The following is a 27,363-nucleotide window of genomic DNA, read 5'->3' on the forward strand; positions in this document are numbered from 1 at the left end:
GTATACACTCACTTGTGAGGTAAATGAATGAAAACAGATCGGGACAATATTACTGCCTTTTGCAACTCTGTTCCTACTAATTTCCTTCAAACTCCCAGTTGTTTGATCTTTGTTTGTGCTATTCACACCTACATAAGCTTGTACACCTAGGAAGTTAGGCAATCGTTCAATCAGGGATGGGAAACCTGTGGTCCTTCACATGTTACTTGCTTGCTGCTCCCATCATCCCTGGCTCATGTGAGCTGAAGCTAAACGAAAGCTAGAGACCAACATCATTGAGAGGGCCCCCGATTCCCCAACCCTCCTCTAAATCTTAATTTAAGAAGGTGCCTCCCAAGTATATGAGACTACACAGATTCTGCTGTCCACGCAAAGCTGTGCTGCTGCTGCTGTTATTATGTGCCTTCAAGTTGATTACGACTTATGATGACCCTATGAATCAGTGACCTCCAATAGCATCTGTCATGAACCACCCTGTTCAGATCTTGTAAGTGCAGGTCTGTGGCTTCCTTTATGGAATCAATCCGTCTTCCACTTTTTCTACTCCCTTCTTTTCCCCCCAGCATTACTGTCTTTTCTAGTGAATCATAACATTTGCGTAGAAATTTCATAACCAACATCAGAAACCTGTCAAGAGAGCTTGCAAGAGGCAACATACCTTTCTGTCTGATTTCCATTGGAGAAAGATGTTCACTTTTCTCAAGTTCTGACAATGCTCTCAGTTCAATAGGTAATCCATGGCAATCCCAGCCAGGTACATAGTGTACCTTAGAGCCTCTCATCACATGAAACCGATTTGTGATGTCTTTCAAAATCTAAAGGGAGAGCAAAGAAAAAGATCCACATCATACTTCAAATGCATTCAGAGTTCTTAACATTTTACTGTACTCGACCAACTATTAAAAAGAGTACAAATTACATAAATGCAAAATCACAGCCACAAAATAGAAAAAGTGACATTTTAAGAGCTAAATGTTCTCACAGTTCCTTCAGCATATATTTAGATTCAGCCCACTCCAGTTTTTATCAAAGGAATGGACTCAGAAACTAGATACACTACCAAACTCTTGATTTGATTCAAATGGCATTTCAGTAGGGCCACATTAACAACATTAACAAGCCACTGAAAGCATGTCTGCCGCTGCTCTCCATTTAATATCACACTTTCATGTGTGGTGTCTCCATAAAACAATATTTATTTCTATTACAGTTTCATACATTACATTTAAAGTACATTCAATACTAAAAGAATACAAAACTTTTATAGACTTTATTGTGAACTGAATGGAAAGTACTATGGAGACAAGGCAAATTAATTTAGGAAAGTAACACTCACTTTATTCAATGCATGACCAACATGTGGGTCTCCATTGGCATATGGTGGTCCATCATGAAGACAAAATTCTTGCTTTGTTTTCCTTTGTCTTTGCCATGAATATAGTTCTGAAAAGCCACATTTCTATAAAAACGTATCATTAGAACCAGTATTACATATCATATTCTAAACGCAACAGGAGAGATATGCTATGAAGCCTAATCTACACTATGAAACCAGGGAGACTGAGATGTTTCCTTACAGAAGGGGTGGGGAATCTGTGACCCTCTATATGTCATTGGATTAATCTGTATGAGCTCTGGCCAGTATGGACAATGATCAGGTATGATGGGAGTTGTAGCCCAACAACATTTGTTGAACCACAGGTTCCCCATCCCTGCCTTACAGTGAGCTATTTATTATTTATTTATTATTTGATTTCTATCCCGCCCTTCCTCCCAGCAGGAGCCCAGGGTGGCAAACAAAAACACTAAAAACTCTTAAAAACATCATTAAGAAACTTTAAAATACATTAAAACAAAACATCTTTAAAAACATTTTAAAAGCTTTCAAGACATTTTAAAAAAACATTTACATCTTCTAAAAAAGGTTAAAAACATATTGGTTTTTTTAAGTTTAAAAAACATATTAAAAAGCAATTCCAACACAGACGCAGACTGGGATAAGGTCTCAACTTAAAAGGCTTGTTGAAAGAGGAAGGTCTTCAATAGACACTGAAAAGATAACATATTTAAAGATAGGGAATTCCACAGGGTATTAGCACTCTAACATCAGCTTTCAAACTCTTGCATATTAGAGTATGTTTGGCATACAAAAAAAATGTTTTAACATCTAGTGGCATGTACTAGATAGACTTTTTTGTAATCACATTCCTCTTACTAGAATGCTCATATGCAAACCCAAGTAACACTTAAGGGTTTAAGTCATCTGTTTCATACCAGTTATGGCTTCTCCCAGGAAGTGTCCTTTGAATTCTGTTAAGAGATCCCTAGTCACTTTTGGCAAACTTACCTTTCCTTTCAGGGTTCCCTGAGAAGGAATTACAATTAAACCAGTTTAAGCCTGTTGAGTATATATGAAGTTAACTTATGGGAACAAGTATTCAAACTGCTTCATAGGCCCTATTTGACTAACAGTACAATCTTCTGCATTGTGTGCATAAAATTCTGGGGTGCCGATGGTGAATGCAGAATCTTGCTATTACTTGGGCTTGAACTTCGGGTACATTCCAATAAGATCAAACTAGTGGCGAAATGCACATTTCTGTTATGTAAATAACTACAGAGCCTCAGGAGTTTTTTGGGGGGGTATGGGAAGGGCCAATTTAACTCTCTCCCCCGGCATGGTGCTAGCAAAAAGAGAGAGAAGGCTACTATTTTTGCACTTCAAATTACTTCCTATGAAGCCTTCATCGGCACCAATGGGAGCCTTGAAATGCAAATTACAACATCCCAGGGACATCTTTTGAGACGGTGATCAGGACTGTGACAGAAAATTTTCTCTCCACACACACCAGAATCTCGAAGATGGTCAGGCTTGCCCCTGGCTGTTATATACATAACACAAACGTGCACGTTAATTACACAATCAGGTTCGCGTCCAGCTTGTTAAACAGATATGTGCGCGGAAGGTTAAAAAAAAAACCCTCCTCTTAGCCCAGCTTCCCCTATTCACGAGTCCGGCGTTTTCTTCTTTCTACCTGCTGAATCTCCAACTCAGTTTCGGGCTGCAATCGGCCCGGCAACTGGACAGGGAAATCGGTTCGGGGCAGCAACACGGTTTCGCGGTATTTAGAGTTCGGGCTGGTCTTCTGGGCCCTTTCAGGCCCCACAGACACCGTCCTGCGCGCCCAACACCAGGCACGCTGAGAGGACTTGAGCATCGCCGGCGGCGGCCGTAGCGCCCACATCTTCCAAATTTACCCCACGGGCGCTTCCGGGTCCGCTACGGCGAGCAGGGAGAGTTTAACGGACGCCGAGAAGGATCAAATCGAACGTTTTCCATCTTCTTTCCCGTGTTGGGCTTTGATTGTCGAGCGCCATCTGCAGCTCGGTCCCCCAGTTTGCAGCAACCTGTCAGTTGCTCGTTCTGGGGTAAAACTAAACACAATTAAATTAAACCACACTTCAGGAACTTTAAAAAGTCTTACCTTTGAGTTATAAAGTGAGACCGACCCATGACAAGTTTCATATCATTACAGTGAAACGGGCGTAGAAGCTGACAATCATCACACGGAAACAGCCGTTTAAAGAGACCACAAGAAGAAGGTTGAAGAAAAAACCTCCCACGTCTCTTTGGAGATCCATCCCACCCCACCAAAAGACGAAAAACAAAGAAGCACCCTATGCACTTAAAAGAAAAGACTGATTTATTGCAGCCGATATTTGTTTGTTTGTTTAAAAAACTTACATCTCGCCTATTTGTTAAAAGAAATTCAAAGCCGCTAACAATATAAAACGAAGTGATAAAAGATAAAACAATTTACAAATCAACCCAACTTGTATGTGCTTTTCTGCTTACAGCCCCGATCCTATGCATATTTATTTGGAATTAATTTCAGTCATCTAATGCACACTTACTTGCACTGAACTCAGTTGGACATAGTTTGGATGAATAAAACATTCATAGAATCGGGCTGCACGAGTGCACCTAGGAATCCTGCCCCGGGCCCCTATGTTCCCACCTTCAAGCCAGGACTTTCTTCATGCTGTTCCCTACGAAAGCGTTATTTATGCAATCTCTAAAGTCTAACACGTCATACAGTGTCAGAAGTTTGCCTTAAAAAACAGGGCCGCTGCTAACTTTGCTAGGGTGATTAAATAGTTAATCCAACTGAGTACTACATACTGTACCTAAACTTTGCCATACAGGTAATAAGTATTCGCCTACACGTCCCTTCACAAAACGTATACTGTACTTGAGGTGGATCATAGGGACTTTAGGACCCAGTAGGTGCTGGTAAATGAGGCGGAGAAAGAATTGGGTAGTTCCGAGGAGGAAGTCACCGGATCGTTTAGCGACGGCCAGTTGGTGGTGGCTCTGCGGTTACGTTGTAAGAGTGCTTAAAGGACCGCTGTTGCAAACTCACGTAAGCAATTTTCATATCTATCTCACCCTTTTTAGTGTGATGCATAGATCGTCATATGTATGTCAGTATTTATTTGGCTGCCGTAGAGATCGGGGTGAGGGCTGGAAACGGAACGAGAGGGACAGAAATGGAGCGTCTCTTTACAGCCAATGGATATGCCCGCGATTGGGAGAGAGAAGCAAATGAAATGAAATGAAATACCGGGGATGAATGGAGGCTTCCCAGTAATATACTCAAGAGATCGCATTAAATTCTTTTGAATGAAGTGGTGTAGAATGCTCCTTTTCCTCTCTGTCATAGTTAGGAAAGTAGCCCAGAATCACCAAACCACACAAAAAGATGCATTGAATTGGTGTAGGAAAACAAACCTTTCCCCAGTTTCTGGACATCCGGACTGTATAACGATAGCTAAACTGTGTCAAAGTCTGCACCCTTCTACCGACTACAATCCTATTTACCTGGGAGTAAGCCCCACTGAATTCAGTGGAACTTAGATCTGACTAGACATGTGCTGCAAACTAATTGAGATTGTGCTGTAAACAAACTAAGTGACTTTGATTATTTATTTATCTACACGTTTCTCTTCTTTATGCACTATCAGGATGGTAAGTTTATTAGCTATGATTATTTATATGCAGCTCTTCCATAAAAAAATAGTAGCAATTGCAGGGCTGGCCCTACCATTAGGTAGAATGAGGTGGCTGCCCAGGCAGCTGATGGAATTTCATGAAAAGGCAGCATTTTTTTTTAGTTTATTATTGTTTTGTTTTATTTCCAGAGAGGGTAGAGGTGCTTGTTGGATTTTCTGCCTCAGGTGTTAAAATAACTTGGCTACCCTTGGGTACTATGCACCTTTGACGTGGGTTGGTGAGTGCTATTTGCTGTTCCACCTCAGGCACCAAAATGTCATGGGTTAGGGTTACTTTTGTGTAAGTGCTCTAACTGGAGAAAAAGCAACAACTATACAACTATCATTTTGTGTTATTAGTCATATAAATTAGATTGTAGCTGTGTACGCACCATACATTTTAAGCACGTGACTTTCCTCAAAAGAATCCTGGGAGCTACAGCTTGTTGCCGGTGCTGTGGCTGTGAGGGTAAACTACAGTTTCCAGCATTCTTGAGGGTGGGGGTCATATGCTTTACATGTGTTTTAAATGTATAGTTGTATGCATGCTTATTCTCTACCCATGGCTATATCTGCCCACCACCTCATGGTATGTCCAGAGCTGTCCTAGGAGAAGATTGCAGCCCTGTGCGCCCTTACCTAGGCATAAGCCTTACTGAATATAACAGGACTTTTTTTCAGTAGGCAGGTATAGGCTCAAGCTGTGGTTTTTATACTTCTATGAGGATGAGAAAGGTAAAAGGCATGTTGGGTGCGCACAAAGACTTTTAGCAGAGGTGGGGAAGCTCAGGCCTGGGGGGGGAAGTGAATGTAGCCCCCAGTGCCTTCCTATCTAGCCCTCAGGCCTCTCCTCAGACCACAACCCCTCTTCAGCCATACCCTCTCTCCCCAGGCCACACACCCCACCAGCCCTGCTTTGCAGCCTCCTTAAATGTTTTTGTCTAGCTGGAATGCATCCTAGAACTCTGATAATGCCTTTTGCTTGCCTGGATGGAGGATTGAGAGTGTGCACAAGAAACTTGCCTACTGTACAAAGTAGGGTCACCAGGTTCTTGGCCTGATCCTGATCCTGTATCTTTAGGAGAAGAGAAAGTCAGCCAAGTGCAGGTGTTCTTGCAACTCTGTAATGGGAAAAACCACAAAGTGGAATTCTCCCTCCCCCCTCCACAACTTTTAAAGATACAGAAGACCTCTTGGTTGCCAGGCCCGGCCTCCAAGAGGTCTTCTGTATCTTTAAAAGTTGGGGAGGGGGGAGGGAGAATTCCACCTTGTGGTTTTTCCCATTACAGAGTTGCAAGAGCACCTGCACTTGGCTGGTTTTCTCTTCTCCTAAAGATACAGGATCAGTCTCAGGCCATGGACCTGGCAACCCTAATACAAAGGTAAAATTTACATGTGTTGCTCCACCCCTTTTTGCCTCTTGCCCTGCCTGCTACTGGCATGTGGGCCCCTGAAAGGTTGCTCAGAAGGGAATGTGTCCTGCAAGCTGAAAAAGGTTCCCCACTCTGTCCTGAAAGATCATGGGACTGTGGCCTACCACTCCCACAAAGCTCTTTTTCTGTAAACAGCTTAGTTTATTACTTTCCAATACACAAGGAAACACATACTGTCATTTTTGGATTTTTTCTTTTGGATTTTTTTAGGGAAAAAAGCCAAACATATTTTTGAGCAGGCTTAGCAACCCTGTAATAAAGGTTGTAAAAGAATTAGATTGGAATATGAGTTGGGTAAGGAATTTCCTTTCGAAAACAATAAAACCAGTTAGTTATGTAACTGGATCAAAAGTAATGAATACCACTGAGAACAAGGAAAAAAGCAATCAAAGGAGAACCCATGCAGATGTTCATTTATATAATAACAAAACTAGCTTAAAGCTTGCAAGGTCACACTTTCCCTATTCTGATCATGATAAAATGTTTTGTGGAGTTTGGATCTTTACTTTTCACAGCCACTTCACAGTGCTATGAAGATGTTACTTGATCATTTATTTACTGGATTGTTTATAGAAGGGGCCAGAAACCTTTCAGCCTGAGAACCACATTCCCTTCTGAGTAATTTTTTGAGGGCCACATGGCAGTGGTGGGCAGGGCCAAAGGCAAAAGTGGGCAGAACAACAAATGTGAATTTTATCTTCACACTTACATTCTTCTCTCTCCTCCATCTAGGCAAAGAAGCTTTATCATAGTTCGGTGACACATTTATTTATTTATTTATTACATTTATATATCACCCCATAACCGAAGCTCTCTGGGCAGTTTACAGCAATTAAAAACAATAAAAACAAATATACAAATTTTAAAACACAAAAAACAATTAAAAAACACAATTAAAAAACAATTTAAAAACAATTTAAAAACACATGCTAAAATGCCTGGGAGAAGAGGAAAATCTTGATCTGGTGCTGTTGAAATCATTCCATAATTTGGGGGCCACCACTGGGAAGGCCCTCTCCCTTGTTGCCACACTCCCAGCTTCCCTCGGAGGCACCCGGAGGAGGACCTTAGATATTGAGCGTAGCGTACGGGTGGGTTCATGTCGGGAGAGGTGGTCCATCAGGTATTGTGGTCCTAAGCCGTGTAAGGCATTATAGATTAAAACCAGCACCTTCAATTGAGCTCGGAAACATACAGGCAGCCAATGCAAGCGGGCCAGAATTGGTTTTACATGTTCGGACCGCCTAGTCCCTGTTACCAATCTGGCAGCTGCGTTTTGCACAAGCTGCAGTTTCCAAACCGTCTTCAAAGGCAGCCCCACGTAGAGTGCATTGCAGTAATCTAACTTGGAGGTTACCAGAGCATGGACAACTGAAGCCAGGTTATCCCTGTCCAGATAGGGGCGCAGCTGGGCCACCAACCGAAGTTGGTAGAAGGCACTCCGTGCCACCGAGGCTACCTGAGCCTCAAGTGACAGAGATGGTTCTAGGAGAACCCCCAAGCTACGAACCTGCTCCTTCAGGGGGAGTGCAACCCCATCCAGGACAGGTTGGACATCCACCATCCGGTCAGAAGAACCATCCACTAGCAGCATCTCAGTCTTGTCTGGACTGAGCCTCAGTTTATTAGCCCTCATCCAGACCATTGTTGCAGGCAGATACACTATGCAGGAGGATGAAAAGCAGGGCTGGTGAGGGGTGTGATTCAGGAGGGTATGTGGTCTGAGAGTCCTGAGGGCCAGATACAGATGCCTTGGAGGGCTGCATGTGGAACCTGGGCCTGAGGTTCCCTATCTTTGATCTATTTTATTATTTTCAGTATTTATTCACCTCATCACATGTCCCCAGAGAGTTCGTAGTTTGCTACGTGTAATGAAAGCTACATTTCTGGAGGTTTGGGCCATGGAAAAATGTCACAGGTGGCCATGTGCAGGTTGTGCTGTTATTTGGGTACTACTGGTTATTTGGGTACTACCAGGCGGCTTCCATTCATCCACAGAAGCAGGTGAATCTGTAGCTCTGGGTGTTCAGTCTTCTTACAAGTAAACAAACACCCAAGGAGCGGCGGGGGTGGGAGGGGAGGAATGGCCCTGCCAAGCTCTACCCCTTCCGGCATGTCCTCCCCACACTGCTTTGAGGGCAATGTTCCAGCCTCAACAAATATTAGGCCAGCTTTTGTCAACCTGGTGCCTTCCAGATGTTTGGGATTACAACTCCCATCAGCCCCTGCCAGCGCATGCTTGCCAGGGCTGATGGGAGTTGTAGTCCAAAACATCTAGAAGTCGCTAGGTTGGCAAAGGCTGAGTTGTGTGTATATCCAGTCAGCTAAACTACACCTTTCTGTAAATCAACTTTATTAACTTGAACATAATTTGAACACGCATTGGGGGGTTACATGTACATGTGTAACAATAACAAATAACAAAATATCCAGTTGTGGAGGGTGTGAAGCAGGAGCCTCCCTGCATGATTTAAAATCCTGATTGTGCAGAGTTCTGCATCCACGAATAGAGGAGGGCCCCACATCAGACCTTTGCCGACTCTTCGTGTATGTTTGTTTACACATGAGGAGATTGAACTGAATTGGGCTTCTCTCTCAGGAATAGGGAACCCATGGCTGTATGGATCTTGCTGGACTACAACTCCCATCGCCTCTGCTCTTTGGCCAGACTGAATGGGGCTTATGGGAGCTGAACTCCAACAGGTTCCCATCCCTGCTAGAGAATTTATCGAATACATATGGGATACAAACTGTAATTTGACTTTAATGGTGAAGAGATATTGCCGATCTGGGCTTTGCATCTGAAAGTAGCCCAGCCTGATAAAATCTTCCTTTTCCCCACTGAATTCTATTGTGCTAAGCCTGAAACGTGCATCTGTTTTGAGAGGGACCACACCACTTACACGCTTTTTCTTATTTCCTCCCCTTCTGTCCAGTAAGCATGGCTTCCAATCCAAGTGTATTGATGCGTCTCGTGGCCTCAGCATATTCTGTTGCTAATAAAGCAGGAGCAATTGTCAGGAAAGTGATGGCTGGAGGAGACCTGGGCATAGTAGAGAAGGTAACTGCCAGCACGATCCTATTCATGTCTGCTCAGAAGTAAGTCCCATTTAGTTCAGTGGGACTTACTCCCACGTAAGTATGCATAGCATAAGGGATCAACCCCAGTATAATCTGCAGCACAATTCTGTGCTTGGTTTATTCAGAAACAAGCCTCACTGTGTTCAGTGGGGCTTACGCACTACTAAAGTGTGTTTAGAATTGTAGCTATTTGGGGACAGGCCCTGCCCACATCAATTGATGGAGAGGAAGGGACGTACTAGTTGTCTGAACAGTAATAATCAGAAATCATGTCTGTGAATCCACCTGTCTGATTTGTCTTCCCGAATCTTTGCTGGCTATCACAATTGAGAGAGACTCTATAGGCTTCTGCTTTCCTAGCCTATATTCTAGGCTTTTAAAACAGGTTGACTTTGCAGATTCAGTAGACTAGCTAGGAAACAAGCTGATAAAGTGGAAACATTGTCCTTTTCTTGCTCATTCCAGCAAACTGATTCAGAGAGATCCTGCACAGTGATGTTCCTGATCCTTTCTGAGTATGCATTTCTTCTTTAGGGAAGGACAATATAGCTTAGTGGTGTAACACATGCTTTGCATAAGGTCCCAGATTCAATTCCTGGCATCTCTAGTTAAGACTGAGAAAGACCCTGGTTTGAAACCCTGGAGAGCTGCTGCCAGTCAGTGTCGATAATACTGAGCTAGATGAACCAATGGTATGACTCAGTATAAGGCAGCTTTCTGTGTTCCTTCCTGGGTTCAACTTAATAGCTTGTATACTGCTTTGGATATGCCACATTGCAATACTTCCACACAACATCGTCTGCTACATGCTCAGAGGCTCTTGCTCCTAGATTACAGCCTTTTCCAATGTGACGCCCTCCAGACGTTTTGGACTCCAGCTTGTAGCCAGCATGACCAGTGGTCAGAGAAGATGGGAATTGTAATCCAACAACATCTGGAGGGCACTGGGCTGGAGAAGGCTGCTCTATTATTATTACACATGACAAGGCTGAGCACTAGCATTAAACACATATTTCAGATGTGAGTACAGGTTTCGAAGGTTTTGGACCCTATCCAAAGCTTGAAAGTCTCCAGTACCATCTCTATTGTCTTAGAAAGCCCTATACTTGCCATAGGGCTTCACTGCTCACTGCCTGTCTGACAATATTATTCATGCCAGGCAAGTAAGTGAATGGCTAACTGCATTATGGCAGTGATAGGGATGGCTGGCTAAAGGTCCCTGGTTGAATCCTTGTCATCTCTAGTTAAATGGGTCAAAGGTAGCAGGATTGGGAAAGACCTCTGCCTGAGAACTTGATCCAGTGCCCTAGGCTAGAATACATCTATGATTTCAGCTCAGGATAAAGCAGCTTCATGTGCTGAACATTCTAACTCGTGATTTATTTGTATGTATTACATTTATAGGCTTTAGTTCCTTCAAGGAGCTCAAGGTGACCTACATGGCCATCCCCTATTTTATTTTCACAACAGCCCTGTGAGGTAGGTTAAATATAAAGTTGCTGGCCCAGTGTTATGAAGGGAACTTGATGGCTGAGTTGGGATTTGAACCTGAGTCTCCCTGATCTTAGTCCAACACTCTAATCACTACACCATGCTGGAGCTTATGTATACGTAAGTTTCTGGCTCTTCTTTCAAGGCATCTGATCTATCCTTTCTTGCACCTTGACAAATATGCCTTTATACAAAACTCTATTATTGCATTTTTAAAAATAAAAATTGATACCAGAAAGCACAATCAGTACAGGTTAGTGGGTAAACGAAACATCTCTTTCAGGAATCCAAAAATGAGTACATTATCCCAAATTTGGAACACCGGTTTTTTTAGCAGCATGCCTTAAAACATTCACCAGGTATCTGCCATTGAGATGACACATGCAAGCAGGCAATCTTATCTCACCCTGAAGCATTCCAAGAAAGAGGACCTTCCCTCCATTGGACCATGGAAAGGTTACCTTGGCCTCCAAGATGAGAAAAGTAAAAAAAATAATAAAAAAATCAAATTTGCTTTATTTGCTTTTAGCCATAGGCCATTGCATAACAAACTATTACAATAAAATACAATTATATCCAGACAAGACAGTTTCAAACTGGCCAAAAATTTAATGCTGTTGGGCTTTGACGAATTTTGCTCTAATGTTTTTGGTGGCAAGGGCAAAATTGGCCACCGCGATTGTGACCGTATTTTGGTTGTCTGCCAATATATCAGCTATTAAGATATCTGGGGGAAGCCCCGCCCTAGGGCTAATCAAGGGATTCAAGAATTTGTGTCTGGGGTTGTTATACAGTGGGCACTTTAACATATAATGAACAAGGTCCTCTATCGCCTTGTTTCCACAGACACAATAACGCTCCAATCTCGGAATTCCCTTGTATCTGCCCTCCAAAAAGGCTGTAGTCATCGTCTGGAACCTAATTTCCATAAAAGCTCTACGTATCAGGGGGACTAGTTAGGATAGTAAAATAAGAAGAGATGGAGCTTTTTAGGGTGGTACGAGGGCTCTTACATTCTGCCCCTCATGACACTAAAGAAACATCAGAAGCCCGCTGCAACGAATTTGCGGAACACTTCCAAGACAGGATTGCTTGCATCCGTCGGGACTTAGACTCTGATGTTATTACAGATGATTCCATTGGAGTGTCCAGAGCGCGGTCTTGTCCTCCATTGTTGGATGAATTTCAGTTGGTGCAGCTTGAGGAAGTGGACAAGGTGCTTGGAATGGTGCGGGCGACCACGTCCGCCCTGGATCCTTGCCCATCTTGGCTGGTGAAGGCCGGCAGGGCTGTAACCACCGGCTGGGCCAAAGAGGTGATAAATGCCTCCTTGAGAGAGGGAGTAGTCCCTGGTAGTCTCAAGGAGGCAGTAGTGAGACCTCTTTTGAAGAAACCTTCTTTGGACCCAGATGTTTTGAACAACTACAGGCCGGTGGCGAGGTCTTTGGGCAAGGTCTTGGAACGGGTGGTCGCCAGCCAGCTCCTGGCGCTTTTGGATGAAACCGATTATCTGGATCCGTTTCAATCCGGTTTTAGGCCCGGTTTTGGCACCGAAACAGCCTTGGTCGCCCTGTATGATGACCTTTGTCGGGAGAGGGACAGGGGGAGTGTGACTCTGTTGATTCTCCTTGATCTCTCAGCGGCGTTTGATACCATCGACCATGGTATCCTTCTGGGGAGGCTCACGGAGTTGGGAGTTGGGGGCACTGCTTGGCAGTGGCTCCGCTCCTACTTAGCGGATCGTCGCCAGAAGGTAGTGCTTGGGGAACATTGCTCGACACCCTGGACTCTCCATTGTGGAGTCCCTCAGGGGTCGGTCTTGTCCCCCATGCTTTTTAACATCTGCATGCAGCCTCTGGGTGCGGTCATCAGGAGTTTTGGAGTGCGTTGCCATCAGTACGCTGATGACACGCAACTCTACTTCTCCTTTTCACCTTCTTCAGGTGAGGCTGTTGATGTGCTGAACCGTTGCCTGACCGCGATAATGGACTGGATGAGAGCTAATAAACTGAAACTCAATCCAGACAAGACTGAGACACTGTTGGTGAGCTCTTTACCTGCCCAGATGGTGGATGTTCAGCCTGTTCTAGATGGGGTTACACTCCCCTTGAAGGAACAGGTTCGTAGTTTGGGGGTCCTTTTTGACCCTTCCTTGTCACTTGAGGCTCAAGTGGCCTCGGTGGCGCGGAATGCGTTTTACCATCTTCACTTAGTAGCCCAACTACGCCCCTGTCTGGACAGTGACGATCTCGCCTCTGTTGTTCACGCTCTGGTAACTTCTAGATTGGACTACTGTAATGCGCTCTACGTAGGGCTGCCCTTGAAGACCGTTCGGAAACTTCAGCTAGTGCAAAACACGGCAGCCAGGTTGTTGACGGGGACCCATTGGTCCGTGCATATAACACCTGTCCTGGCCTGCTTGCACTGGCTACCTATTTGTTTCCGAGCCAGATTCAAGGTGCTGGTTTTGACCTATAAAGCCTTACACGGTGTGGGACCGCAATATCTGATGGAACGCCTCTCCCGCTATGAACCTACCCGTTCACTTCGTTCAGTATCTAAGGCCCTCCTCCGGGTACCAACCCATCAGGATGCCCGGAGGATTGTTATTAGATCCAGGGCCTTTTCTGCGGTGGCCCCCGAACTATGGAACAGCTTACCTGAGGAGATACGCCTGGCGCCTACGGTACTTTCTTTTAGGTGCCAGGTTAAGACCTGGTTATACTCCCAGGCATTTTAACGTTCATGTTTTATATTCAATGTTTTTTACTCTACCTTGTTGTGACCTTGTATGTTTTATTGTAACTTTGTATTTTAACTCTGCTGTTCACCGCCCAGAGAGCTATTCGCTATGGGCGGTCTATAAATAAAATAAAATAAAATAAATAATAAATAAATTTTAAAAAGGGGGAACCACCGCGAAAAGGTGGATGCCACAATGGAAGTCCCGTCTTGGTCCGCATCAAAGTTGAGAATCCAATTGCGCAGCTCCAGTGGAGAGAAAGTTAAAAGGTTACTGGACGAGAAATTATAAAAGTCAATTAGAGCTCTAGTGGCTTGGGCCCAACCCCCTATCTGTAGTTGTTCTTGCCAACAAAGTTTGACAATAGAGAATTCGTCCAACATTGAAATTTTCCTCCAAAACCTTAGAGCCGTCAGATCAATTTTGGCTGTCAATGAAGGAAGGCCTAATTCAGCCCTTACATGAGCAGAAGGGGACCCACGAGGGAGTCCCAAAATCTGTCTCAAGAAGGAATTTTGAAGGGGCTCAAGGATAGATTTAAGTGAGTGGCCCCAAAGTTCTGCCCCATAAAGCAATTTGGGTAAGGCTTTAACAGTGAAAATTTTCAACATAGGAGCAATTAACTGACCCCCGCGGGTATAAAAAAACCTTTTAAATTGTCCTAATAGTCTGGCACCTGATAATTTGATATCTTCAGCATGAGGTTTCCATGAGAGTTTGGTGTTAAAAGTTATGCCAAGATATTTAAAGGACTGGACTTGTTCTAAGGATATCCCATTCAGAGTCCAGTTTATTTTGGCCTTACTATATTTCCCACAGACCATAATTTTCAATTTTGAATGATTTACCTGCAAATGCTGAGCCTAGCAATAATCCTCTAAGCAGATTAACATTCTTTTTAGGCCAATTTTGTTTAAAGAAAAAAGGACCAGATCGTCTGCATAAAGTAAAGATGAAATTTTTTTTGTGCCCACAGAGGGGGGAAAGAAATTAGGAGAGGACAATGTGGGAATAATGTCGTTTATAAAATAATTAAAAAGGAAAGGAGCCAATAAGCATCCTTGCTTAACCCCTTTTATTGCAGGAATTTCACGAGAGAGGGCGCCATTCCTACCTAAGCGCACTCTTAGGAAATTGGGTTGGTGGAGCGATTTAATTAGCCACACAAGTCTCTTATCGGCGTTAGATTGTCCCAGCTTATGCCACAAGAACTCCCTATTCACCGAATCAAAAGCCGAAGCGAAATCTATTAACGCCACATAGATCGATGTGCTCGGTCCTTTTAAGGATTTAGTTATGAAATGGTGTAAAATATAGGCTTGGTCCATTGTGCTCCTGCCCTTTCTAAAACCTGCCTGTTCCTGGTGTATGATCGAATACTTACTATCCCATTCCATAAGTTTATTCAAAAGGAAACGCCCATATAGTTTGGCAGTGATGTCAAGGAGGCTAATGGGCCTATAATTACGGGGGTCTGAAGGATCTCCTTTCTTAAAAATAGGTACTATTATACTAGTACGCCAACCCGGAGGGAAAGCTCCCGTGTTGTTAATGTGTGTAAAAAGGGTGGCAAGTAGGGGACCCCACCAGGAAATTTCTGCCAAAAAAATCTCAGGGGGGAGCATATCCTCCCCCGGGGCAAGATGAGAAAAGTATTTGCATGGCTACTAGTATATTACCACTGGAAACAGGAATGAAGATGGTATTCTACCAGGGCCATATTATTGCTATGACTGTCGCCCTATTGGTTTTCCATCCTAACAGTGTGGAGCTAATGACCTGCAGACTAAAGCTGACCGACTGGTACAGATGAGCATTTGTTCTTCCTTGGCACGGAAGTTTCCTAAGGTGACAATCATCGGGGAAGAGGTGAGAACTCTAAAATCCAGCAATATGCACCCTTCATGCTTGCTTGGCTTAATATTTAATTTATTTATTGCCTGATTTCTAGCCTGCCTTTTGAGGCACAATTGCCCCTCGTAACAGCCACTCATGTAAAACCGCAATCCGCTTTCTTCAAAATGAAGAAAGCAATAATATATCAACAGCAATGAAGAGGAGCAATAATATATCAACAGCAATTGATAAAAGCAGCATTTGATTAATTGATAAAATTAGTAAAAAGCAGACACAAGTGAAAATATCTTCAGTTTTTTTATCTGCTTTCTCTTCATAGCTAATTTTTTAAAAGCCCCAAAGAGAGAGATTTATAGCCTTTTTCAATCTACTCATATATCCTGCTGTTCCTTTCTCATGTGACTCAAAATTGTGTAGGTTTATGCCTGCATATATAGCACTTGCATTCATAGCATGCTCAAAAAAAAAAGCCTCTTACTTTAAAGTGTGTTAATTTATAGCCCATTCACTTCACCCTGGCAACCATTTTGCTAGTCTGTTGTCATGACGCGAAAACAGACACCATGGATAGGGTCTGCGCAGTGCCCATGTTCTTGTATCTTGGCCTTTTGTTGACTTGGAAGGATGTCCCACTGGCAGCCATAAAATTTATTTCTTGGTAAATAAAGACATTTTTAACATTATTGTAAGCCGCTGGGAGACATTTTGGTGGCAAGTGACTAATAAATCAAATAATAATGATCATAGTAAGTCTTTCATGGAGGCCCTGGTCTGTGTCCCATCACTAGCACATGGCCAGGTTGGACCCTGGCTAAAGGCCCCTGAGGTCTACTGGGGGCCTCTGAGGGGACCCTCCTTAGTGTGGGAGGGTGGAGCCTGCTCTGCGATCCGCAGTAGTGTTGAGTCATGCAATCCGACGCTACTGCAAATAGTGGGGCAGGAGCTCCCAGGCACTCCCCCCCGTTAGGTAGTGCGGGCTTAAATAAGTCTACCTGCCTCCCCTACCTGTTGTGTTAGCACATCAGTGTGCGTAAATCCCTGTCACCACCCAAGATGGTGGCAGGGCCTCCCTAAGGGATTGATGCCCCTGCCGTCATCTTGGGTGATGGCATGCATGTACATGCAGCATATAGTGCATGCACTGACACCAGAGGTAGGTGGGGCAGGCAGGCAGCCAGCCTGCACTGCCTGTGTCGGGAGGGGGTATTGGGGCAAACGGTGCTGCGGGTCCTGGCAGGCTAGTGCCCAGGGACCCAGTCAAGCCTGGTGCTGGACCTGCCCATCACTGACAGAAGTTCAGTTTGTGAATACTCAGGGCATTCTCGTTTGTGGCACCAAATTATGGAACTCCTCTAACGTATGGAGGCTTGTTTGACCCTCTCTCTTTTTGTGTTCAAACTCCAGATAAAGATTATACTGTTTGCTGTGCATTGTAATTGATATATATATATCCCCCCCACTTCTTTTTGGCTAGCTCTATTATCTTATTTTGTACTTGTTTGCTTCTATTAAAGTTTTTAATCTTTTTTTAAAAAAAATCTTTTTGCTGCCTTGTGTGCAGAAAGCTGGGAGAAAGCACTTTTAATGAATGTTTAGGGTAAGGATTATGCCTTAGTTTCATTGCAGTTGGAGCAGTGGAACCACGCTTGTGACATACAAACTGGGTTAAAGCTGCTTTAATCTAAATCCATAAAAGTTCAAGCCAACAACAAAGTTCTAGCCTACTTGATCAGTAACTTCTGGCACACTGAGGTGCTAAAGGCAAGGAGGAAAAAACAATTCTTTGCTGTTCTTCTGAAAAAAGCTTTCCTTAGGGTCACCTTGAGACTTTTTCTTATTCACTCCTAGTGAACACATGAATACCTATTTACGTGTCTGTTCGTGTTATTGACCTATTATTATTGACTCAGCATCTCCAGGCAAAAGGAATCAGATAACAGGTGATAGCAAAGGCCTTTTTTTGTTGTCCTGAGGCCCAGGAGAGCTACTACCAGATGGAGTAGACTAGCCTTTCCCCTATCTGGTGCCCTCCAGATGTTTTGAACTACAACTCCCATCAGCCCCCAGCCAGCAAAACATCTGGAGGGTACTAGTTTTGGGAAAGGCTGGAGTAGAGAACACCTTTTTTTCCTCTGTTGTGTCCTTTCAATTGTACGCTTGTGGACAGGGTGTGTCTTGTGTGTTGGTTTCTATTAATATTTTGTAAGCCACTCTGGGAGCCTTTTCGGCGGAAGAGTGGGGTAAAAATGGCTTTAAATAAATATCCTTTTAAAAAAACTAGGATCTTCCCTCTGAAGATGTAGATGAAGACTTGCTTGAGGATGGCCAGTGTGAGGAGATATTGAAGAAAGTCTGTCCATCTCAGTATACTGCCATCAAAGAGGAAGAGGTACTAAAAATTGAAGGTTTCTCTAATTATTGTATTGTTCCAGTTCGATGAGTCCATACTGCCAGCTTCCTGCTGTGCATGCCATTAAACAGCCTTTGCCAAATGGTTCTTCCAGATGTTTTGGACTACAACTCCCATTAGCCCCAGCCAACATGGTCATATAGCATTTCTGTCCCATATTTGCAAACAAGCCCTATTTTCACATCCACACACTCAGAAAGCTTCAATATATAAAACAGCCCGCTTATCACATTTCAAGCATCAACACCGACCAGAATTTCCTCCTGATGGGTTTGTCTACCAGGAGCAGATTGGAAATATCTCCCAGTTCTCACAGTTTACTTAGAACCTATGGGGGTGTCAGTGGCCCATTTCTAAACCCATTTCTCTCTCCCTCTCTCTGCATTGGTCATACCATGTTCAGTGTGTCAAAACTGTACCACAGTAATGTATCCAAACTTATGAGGCCATACTTAGTTGGAGGCTCCACTTTCCCCGTCAACTCTCTTCCCAGTTCCACAGAGTATAAAATTGGGGATTATTCTGTATAGAAATTGGTAATCTCCTGAACATCAGAGATGCTCCTTGTGCCTTGCAAATATTTGGAAGGTGGCAATGACAGAATGGGTATTTTCTATGGCAGCCCCCACCCCCAGTTATTGAATGCTCTTTTCTGGGGAAGTTTGTCTGGTTCTAACTTTGGTATCCTTCTGGTGCTAGGCAACAACATTTTTATTCTTCTGGCATTTGGATAGCACTAATAGTTTTGCTTTGGATGGCTGTTTTTTGATGTTCATTCTTATGTGGGTGGGGTGGTTATTTTATGTTGCTGGGTGGTTTTTGTGGGCAAATAATTCTAGTGTCTTTGTATTCTAAAGAATTTATGGGATATTATATATGTATGCCATTGTTCTTGGAAATTGCTTTGGGATTTCTTTGGGCTATTTGAAGTGATGCATAAGTGATAAACTAAAAATAACTAAGATCTCTCATCTTAATAAAGCTTCTTAATTTGGAATCTAGAGTTTGATTGCATACTTCTGACAACTCAGGGATTTTTCTCTCATGAGCCAGACCATGCTTCTATAAGACATGCTTTGATCAAGGGGAGATAAGGGGGCAGAGAGGCTGAACTCACTCAACAGCAACTAAAGCAGGTGTGGGGAATGTTTGGCCCTCCAGATGTTGCTGACCTACAACTCCCATCGGCCCCAGCAAACATGACAAATGGCCACGCATGATGGGAGTTTAGTTCAGCAACATTTGGAAGACCAAACGTTCGCCACACTTGGACTAGGGAGTTAGTAGCTACCCAAGTGAAGATGCACTTCTTGCAGTTCCTTTCACTCAAGGGTTAGGGTGAATTGAGAGGTGATGGCCAATGTAAATTGAGATGTCATAGGCTGGCCATGGCTCTGTGGCAGCTGGGCAGTCTCTGCCACTGTTTCTTCTTCCCTGCTAGCAATGTTTTAATATCTGGTCTGTATCTCCTCTTGAAACTTGTTTGGTTTTGTTTCCTTTCAAAGCTTGTCGTATGGGTCGACCCTCTGGATGGAACCAAAGAATACACTGAAGGTTTTCTTTTTCTTTTAACATTTGCATCAAGAATGTTCTCTGTTTTAATAAGCACAATGCCAAAACCATCATGAGTCACACATTCATTGGAAAATAATGACAACATTCACCAGGGACAATTGGACAGGTAGAGGTCACAGTCACCTGAAAAGGCTGTAGAGGGCTTGGTAGTACAATAGAAACTGCACTGTGAGGCAAATCAACTAGGGTCACTCATTTGTTCTTCATTAGTTGACTAAGGCTATAGTCCCATATCCCTTTCACCTGGGAGTAAGCCCACTGAACTCAATGTGGCTTCCTTCTGAGTTGACATGTATAGGATTGCACTGTCAATTGCTAACCACATTCTGGGTAGCCATATTTCTGCAAAGCTATATTGAAAGTTTTTGAGCCTATATTTGCTCTCCCTTTATTTTTTAATGAATCTTTCTGAATAATAGCAAACACTTGTCTAGAGTTGGCAACCTTTTAAAAGGATGTAGGAGAAGCCAGGATATGAATCAGGAGAACACTTATAATCAGGATTCTGATACCGGGACACTTGCAAGTCTCCCTGCCAAGGAAAAAAATGTATTGCTTGGTGCTTTTCAGCTGCACACACCCAGTCCTCATGCCCTAGGGATTCTGATGTCTTCACAACAAAGCTTTGTTATTGTGCTGATAATGTAGGGTAAAGGACCCAGTGGAATTATGTCTCCTTGATATAAAGCTCTCTCTTAATTTAGTTGATTTTTTCTCCCAAGGTATTTGTTGTATGCTTGTATCTCTAGACACAGCTGACTTGAGTTTAACATGTAAATGTTATAGCTAAGGTTGTTATCCTCAGTAGTATTTACCTTGCAGCCAAACAGGGAAATACCCCCACAACCAGTAAAAAAACTAAGAGAATTACCAGAATGTCTTAATTGTGAGACAGTTCCTGTTTTATACAAATGGCATTGTTGTGTGTGGTATACAGTATATGTGATTTTGCACAGAGAGACATGAGCAAGCTGTGACTCCGAATGTCTTTGTGCTTTGGACACACATGTTGTTGTTGGCTTTTTTTTCTAGTTGTTTTGACGACCATTCTTCTTCCCTTTATGCTGTGCTGTATTGAGGTCTAGGAAAGACATTGGGTGTAGCACCCTAGCGGTCTTAGGAAATTTAAGCTCAGTCTTATGTGCTGCTGGGATTCTACATCATCATCTTGTGGATTGGGTTAAGAGTAACTGGTGCTTTTCGTATTTTTGTGTAATAAGAAATTAGCTTTGATACCATGGATCTGCAGGTCCGAGAGTAAGGTACGTGAAGATATATGATGCAGGTAACTTGCTAAAGATAAGCAGGCATGTCAGTGTCTGGATGAGAGAGGAAGTGACTGGGAACAATATGTTCACTACCTTGGGTTCCATCATGGAAGAAAGGTGGAGTATAAATGCAATAAAATAGACATGCAGCAGGTTTCTATTGTACTATTATGTTCTAAATATTCTGAAACTGCAAGTTTGACTCGGGGGTAGCCAACATTTTCACCGCAAATGTTGTTCGACTCCAACTCCTATCAGCCTCATGCAGCATGGCCAATAGAAAGGGATGATGGGAGTTGTCTTCCCCAATACCTGGAAGGTACCACACAGACTGCCACTGGTCTAACTCAAAGCTAAGAAAAACACTTGAGATGACACAAATGTCAACTGCAGAAAGTTAGAAGTGTGTCTGTTGCAGATTGTGCTTTATCTTCCATATCCCTCCTTTTCCAACTACAGCTATTTATTACCTCTTTCAGGACTTCTTGACCATGTAACAGTTCTTATTGGAATTGCTTACGAAGGAAAAGCAATAGCAGGAGTCATTAACCAACCCTACTATAACTATGAGGTAGGAAATGCCTTGATTTACTGAAAAGCACTTAATCATTCTTTACCCAGTTCGAGCATTTTCTTTTATCTGTATACACACCATATCTGCACTATACACATATCTGCACTATTGGTAGCTAGTAGCAGCTAGGAGGTTAGGCAATTTGTTTAAAGGGAAAGGACCCACTCTTTTTCTTACTAAATCCATCTAGTCAAATGCTATGCCCAGCTGCAGAGTCATGGTGGATACGGGGCTTGCTTAAATCTATTTCTCAAACCACTGATAGGACTCTTGAACAGTAATCCTTCAAAATGCTGAAAAGAGGAAACTTTTAGTATTGTATATAACAGCAGAAATGCTTGAGTTGTTTTGTTATAATATACTGTGCTATATATGCTGCTGTGTGCTGAGATGGAGTTTGAATGGGGGAAGTGTTTCTGGATGCCTTGCAGAGGTGACCTCATATTAATGATGGGGATATACCTGTTGCCTTTACCAGTCTGGGTTCTAAAAATTGGAGCCTCATTTATGTTATCAACAGCTTTACTTCTGTCCTTCATGTTGGAGGGGGGAAATCATCTAAATTACGAAGGCAACTGAGTAAACCTTATGGTTAAACGAGATACAGGAGGAAAAGATAAAACATTTGGGAAAGCCTATTCAGATTGTATATGACAAAGAGAAACAGTGCCATCGGTGGGAGTTCTATATAAAGTAATGTTCTCTTAACAAGTGTTCTGAGACACGTATTTTGTTTTATGGTAAAGGTAGAGCTAGTACTGCTGTAACTAGGGAATAGAATCATGGGATCCTGAATCCATTTCTTTACTAATCATAAAAATACAATCCCTTCCAGGGATGGAACTGACACTTCATCAGAAAAAGAGACAAAATGACAGTAATGCTGTTAGATAAGTTTATTTTCTTCCAACGGCAGAGCTGCAATGCTTCCAGGAACCATCTGCGTTTCTTTCTTTTCAAAGCCACAGCTTTACAATGAAAGGTGTAACTACAGTGTCTGGAATCTTACATACCTTTTTTCTGCAGGCAGGTGCAGATGCAGTCCTAGGCAGGACAATCTGGGGAGTTCTAGGTTTGGGAGCCTTTGGATTTCAGCTGAAGAACATGCCAGCTGGGAAACACATCATCACCACTACACGGTCACACAGCAGCAAGCTGGTAAACGATTGCATTAGTGCAATGAACCCTGATAGTGTGGTGAGAGTTGGGGGTGCAGGAAATAAGGTATGGAGATTTTTTTCCCTTTGATTTAATGAAAGTAGGGATAATTTTTAAAAGAAAAACCATGATTATATTCATCACCAGTACTGCAGACATCCTTTCTATGAGGTGAACACAGGGGTGTTAAGCCAGCAGAAGTGTGTGAGGGGAAAGAGAGATAGTACCTTCCTCCCATCACTGGCAGTGCTGCCACTCACTGGGAGTTGTGGTTGAGGGAGCTCCAGGTTCCCAGCAGCAATCCCATAGGTGTGCATGCACCTGCAGGATTACTGCCAACCCAAAGCTCCCTGACCTCATTGTCGCTTCACCTCATCCCTGTCTCAACAACCATAGTGCCACCACCACCAGGAGGGTGCCACTGCTGCCCCCCCCCGTGCTCGATTCTTCTCAGGTTTAATGGTGAATCAAGGCTAAGGAAAGGCTCTATTATCACCACCTATTGGCAAAAAAAATTAATGTATCTCACTCGCAGCCTTCCATAAAGCATTCTATCCTTAACACACTGCCAAAGAATCTCCAGCACTGTGTCCCAGCGATTTTCATCCTGAAGGGCTGACCCCACAGCGCTGCTAGATTAATCCTCTTCCCCCACTATATGCATGCAAATGAAAGCTGTGAAATGTTTTAGCTTCTGATGGCTGAACCTTGACAGGATGGAGATTATTTAGAGAGTGGCATTCAAAATGGATTGATACTTCTCCTTACAGTGCTTGTTAGGGGCCTGGTAGTGTGGAATAAGGGGCCATTTTAAAAAAACAAACCCCTTACAACTTAACTCATAGGATTTTTTTCTTTCAATCAATGCAGCCTTGGCTTTCTTAAGCAAATGAAGCTGCCTCAACCAACCCATCAGGGATTCCCCGTTTTTCCCATGTTGTATAGGGTCATTTTTTCCTGAATTTCAGATAAATTGTTCACCATGTAAAAATGACAAATGAGAGTAGCATCATGGTAGCTTTAATGTATCAAAAATGTACATAACTCCACCTACCTAAAAGCTGGGACAGAGGCTTGCAGCAAAATGGTAGGCCTTTATTGGATGACAAGTGTACACTTGGTCAGTCTCGCTCTTAGTGAGTGGAGAACTGCACCATGGCACTGGTTGCCTGAGGTTTTTATACATTTCAGGACAAAGACTTTAGCATCTACCAATCAGGATTTAACACATCAGAATGACATAGACATGACAGTATTGCACAGGTACTTTGTACTTTCTGCATCATGTTCTAGTGAATTTGGTGTTCTAATGAATTTGCCAGTGCTCAGTACTTCACATGAAAGTACATTTTCACAGTGAGCTAAGCACTCCAGCTAGTGAGCTAAGCATTTTAGCTATTCTGCAGTTCTTTCTACGTCTTAGAGGTACCGAGATATTCAGCATAGCGTTATCAATTGTTTTGAGTACAAGTCGTTCCAAACAACCAGCATAGTCAGGGAGACAGCTGCAAAGAGAAAAAGATCTGGCTTCCTACTAAACTATTAAAATGTTATGAACCTTTATAGCTTTATAAAAGAATATATTTTGCTCATTGTTTATGTATATCGAATTCCCCATTAGCTATACATGTATGTATATATAAAATTCCCCATCATCTACATAGTTAATGACCTCAAACTGAAAACTGATCACTGTGCAGTTCCACTCATTGTAAAGATATGCAAGGTGTTATGAACAAGTGTTTGGCCACAAACCAGGAAGTCTTCCGTTAGCTATAGTATACTTCAGTGGTTCCCAAACTTCTTTCCCCATGGACCACTTGAACATTGCTGGGGGTCTTGCTGGACCACTTAATGGGTTTTTTGCCTGTTGTAGCAATTATAATGCACTGTGCTAGGTGCTGTATGAATTTTAATTGTATTTTTATTACTACTTTTATTTCTGATGTATTGTATTACATTTTGAATTCCATAGAATTCAAATTGTAATACAATAAAATATATCAGAAATAAAAGAAGCAATACAATTAAAAATAAATATGAAGATTTAACGCGATGTCTCTAGTCTTCAGCCACAAACATGTCATGGATCACCAGTAAGTACCTCGCAGACCACAATTTGGGAATCCCTTTGTATAGTCACTATAGTTTCCTGTTTTGTCTGAACCAGACATTCTTCACCTTTGGAACAAGCCAGCATTTTGAAACAATTTTAGACTTTGGTTTAATAGCCTGGCTTATTTCAAATATGTTAATAGTCCTGGTTCAAATGAAATAAGAATCTTCAGCTAATAGAAGACTTCTTAGTTTGTTTGCTGGCTCACATAAAGGGAGGTGTGAAAGGACAGCATTAATGGGCCAAGGGTTTATTCTATCTTGGTTTATTAAGCTGAGATTTTATTTCCAAATTCTCCCTGTATGTTTGTCTTTAACATGGCTGCAATTGCCTGTAACATGATTGTAATTCTTTGTTCATATCAGATCATTCAACTTGTAGAAGGCAAGGCTTCCGCTTATGTATTTGCCAGTCCCGGTTGCAAGAAATGGGATACATGTGCACCAGAGGCTATTTTGCATGCAGTCGGAGGTGAGTTAATTAATACACCGGAGGAACTGAAATGATGATGTTTTCAGATGCTTCTCTGCATATTATTGTATTGTCCATGATGACCAAGAAACTTGTATTTTTGCATAGGTACTATTTTTCTTAAAAAAATTAATCCACAATGCATTCAAGTATTTAGTTGTAATTTTCTAGTTAATCGCCATCTCTGCTAGGTTTTTTTAAAATGTATTAGACAATAACCTAAACCTGAATTTCTATTGTGGATTGTTTTATATAACATGCATATATTATCTGTGTTAGATTTGAAAATATTTTTTACACTCATATGTGTTGTTCACCTCAAGAAACTGCATGTCACTTCTAAATTCTTGAAATGCAAATGAATAACAAAGCCAGGAGACAAAAGTGGTTGAACTCACTATTCCAAACATTCCATTGCTTCCACTGGAAGCAGTTAGTTGAATACTTGGTCAAACCAGTTGCACGGCCAGGAGACTCTTCCTTCTGCAGCTAGTCCAATGGTGCTTTGCCTTGGTAGAGGGGAAAAGTCAGACTTACGTGTTCAATTATTTTCCACGGTTAGTTGAGTTTCCTCAATATCAGTCTGTCTTGACATAGCAACTATGTTCCTGAGTTATAGGCCAGTTATAGTTTCTTTTTCAGTTTTAATATTTATTTGTTTTATATCCTGCCCTTTCTCCCAGTAGGAGCCCAGTAGTTTTGCTGGGTTTTGTTATTCGCATAGCCATGAAAGTGGATGTTTTATGTTTTATGGTGTTTATAATACTTGCATTGTATTTTAGATATATTTGTGAGTTGCTATATGGAGATTCCTCTCAAAAAATGGATTATAAATACATTAAATAAATTATATATTATTTTAAAATGGGATTATATAATGGATGCATTCCAATTTAGATAGCCAAGGTTTGATAAAGGAGAGTTCAGAAAGGACCTTGGAAAGGGCCATCACTCAGTGGTGGAGGATCTGCTTTGTATGCAGAAGGTCCTAGGCTGAGTCCTGGGGATCTCGAGGTAGGGCTGGGAGAGACTCCAGTCTGAAACCCTGAAGAGCTGCCGCCCGTCAGAATAGACAATACTCTGGACCAATGGTCTGACTTGGTATAAGGCTAGTTTCCTGTGCTCTTACTAAGTTTTCCTTTTGTTAAACAGAGCTGCTGTGCCTAAATGCATAAAGGCTAATACTGTTTTTTTCCCCTTTCAGGCAAGCTTACTGATATTCATGGGAATTTCTTTCGTTATAACAAAGAAGTCAAGCATATGAATTCAGGAGGTGTCCTTGCTGCCTTGAAAAACCATGACTATTATGCCAGTCGTGTCCCTGAGACAGTTAAACAAGCCCTTGTGCCTTAAAATACCAAGGATGGTTGGGAAGAAGCTTCAGCGACTATATTGTTTTTAGCTGGAATTGGTAACGGTTTATAGAATTGGATCAAAGTTTCATTCTATTGCAATATTTAGTGATTTTTTAAAAAGGTGTACAATAGTTTCCTGGTTACAGTGGGCATTAAATTTGGTTTTCAGTGGGAATAGTAGATTAATTCAATTAGCACAGATAATTGAGAAAAGTTGTGCTGCCCTATTGCTGTGTTTGTTGTTAATTATTCAGTAGGAATTTATATAGATTAACACTTTGTTCAATCACATTTCACTAATAACTCGAGGAAGATCACAAACTATAAATGAGCCACTGTAATATTTAATGGTGCAAAATAATCTCTGTACAAAAAAGATGATATCCACATGATCACAGGGCAGGATTGCACTGTTTGCCCTCTTCTCATGCTAAGCTTCTTCAATGTGGATGACATCCATGCCAATGCATAGCCAGCATGGGGTCAGGACCACCAGTGCAGCCCCATTCACCTGTCATTGCATGATGCTCTGTTCATGTGATTCACATATGAGGATGCTATAAACATATGTATTTCAGCTTTTATACACCGAAAACAGTGTGTCTTGAGTGGATTTAAATGTAATTAAAAATGATTTCTAGTTCTTAAATTCGTTAAATTTTCAGTACAACTCTTACTGGGTTGGTTAGTCAAAAGTTTATAGTTGGTTCTCATAGTCTGTTTAAGACTTAAGTCAGAACTGTGGCACGATGCTCCCTCCTTCCCCCTCCCCTTTCCTC

The 27,363-nt window shown here is 42.3% G+C and overlaps 2 protein-coding genes across 5 annotated transcripts in view; one reads left to right on the top strand and one right to left on the bottom strand.

Moving 5' to 3' along the window:
- Positions 1 to 4,248, bottom strand: part of IARS2 (isoleucyl-tRNA synthetase 2, mitochondrial) — a 68,166-nt gene extending 63,918 nt beyond the window's left edge. The window contains exons 1-4 of one of the 2 annotated variants that reach the window (XM_061625169.1): positions 3,916 to 4,248; positions 3,036 to 3,435; positions 1,337 to 1,459; positions 659 to 815 (exon numbers count right to left, since the gene is read on the bottom strand). In XM_061625169.1, the coding sequence (XP_061481153.1) occupies positions 659 to 815; positions 1,337 to 1,459; positions 3,036 to 3,245 (490 nt within the window). In that variant the 5' untranslated portion in view covers positions 3,246 to 3,435; positions 3,916 to 4,248. Of the gene's footprint in view, positions 1 to 658; positions 816 to 1,336; positions 1,460 to 3,035; positions 3,436 to 3,485; positions 3,873 to 3,915 lie in introns of those variants that run through there. The other variant, XM_061625171.1, reaches the window with a different exon arrangement.
- On the top strand, positions 4,230 to 27,233 carry BPNT1 (3'(2'), 5'-bisphosphate nucleotidase 1). 3 transcript variants are annotated; one of them, XM_061625175.1, is made up of 9 exons: positions 4,335 to 4,424; positions 9,422 to 9,546; positions 15,565 to 15,669; positions 17,939 to 18,046; positions 19,573 to 19,621; positions 21,390 to 21,481; positions 22,511 to 22,708; positions 25,124 to 25,229; positions 26,434 to 27,233. In XM_061625175.1, exons 2-9 carry the CDS (start codon positions 9,427 to 9,429, stop codon positions 26,580 to 26,582), a joined length of 927 nt encoding a protein of 308 aa, XP_061481159.1. In that variant the 5' UTR covers positions 4,335 to 4,424; positions 9,422 to 9,426; the 3' UTR covers positions 26,583 to 27,233. The 3 variants fall into 3 exon arrangements, with proteins under 3 accessions (XP_061481158.1, XP_061481159.1, XP_061481157.1); XM_061625173.1 differs by lacking the exon at positions 4,335 to 4,424 and adding an exon at positions 4,941 to 5,029; XM_061625174.1 differs by lacking the exon at positions 9,422 to 9,546 and having other exon boundaries at positions 4,230 to 4,424.
- The last annotated feature ends 130 nt before the right edge of the window (positions 27,234 to 27,363 follow it).

This window comes from Rhineura floridana, chromosome 4, assembly GCF_030035675.1.
Source record: "Rhineura floridana isolate rRhiFlo1 chromosome 4, rRhiFlo1.hap2, whole genome shotgun sequence".
In the NCBI taxonomy this organism is placed as follows: Eukaryota; Metazoa; Chordata; class Lepidosauria; order Squamata; family Rhineuridae; genus Rhineura; species Rhineura floridana.

Coding starts and splice junctions, on each gene's coding strand:
- BPNT1 (XM_061625173.1), top strand. Junction 9,547..15,564: donor ACCTGGGCATAGTAGAGAAG/GTAACTGCCAGC, acceptor CCATCCTAACAG/TGTGGAGCTAATGACCTGCA. Junction 19,622..21,389: donor AACCAAAGAATACACTGAAG/GTTTTCTTTTTC, acceptor TACCTCTTTCAG/GACTTCTTGACCATGTAACA.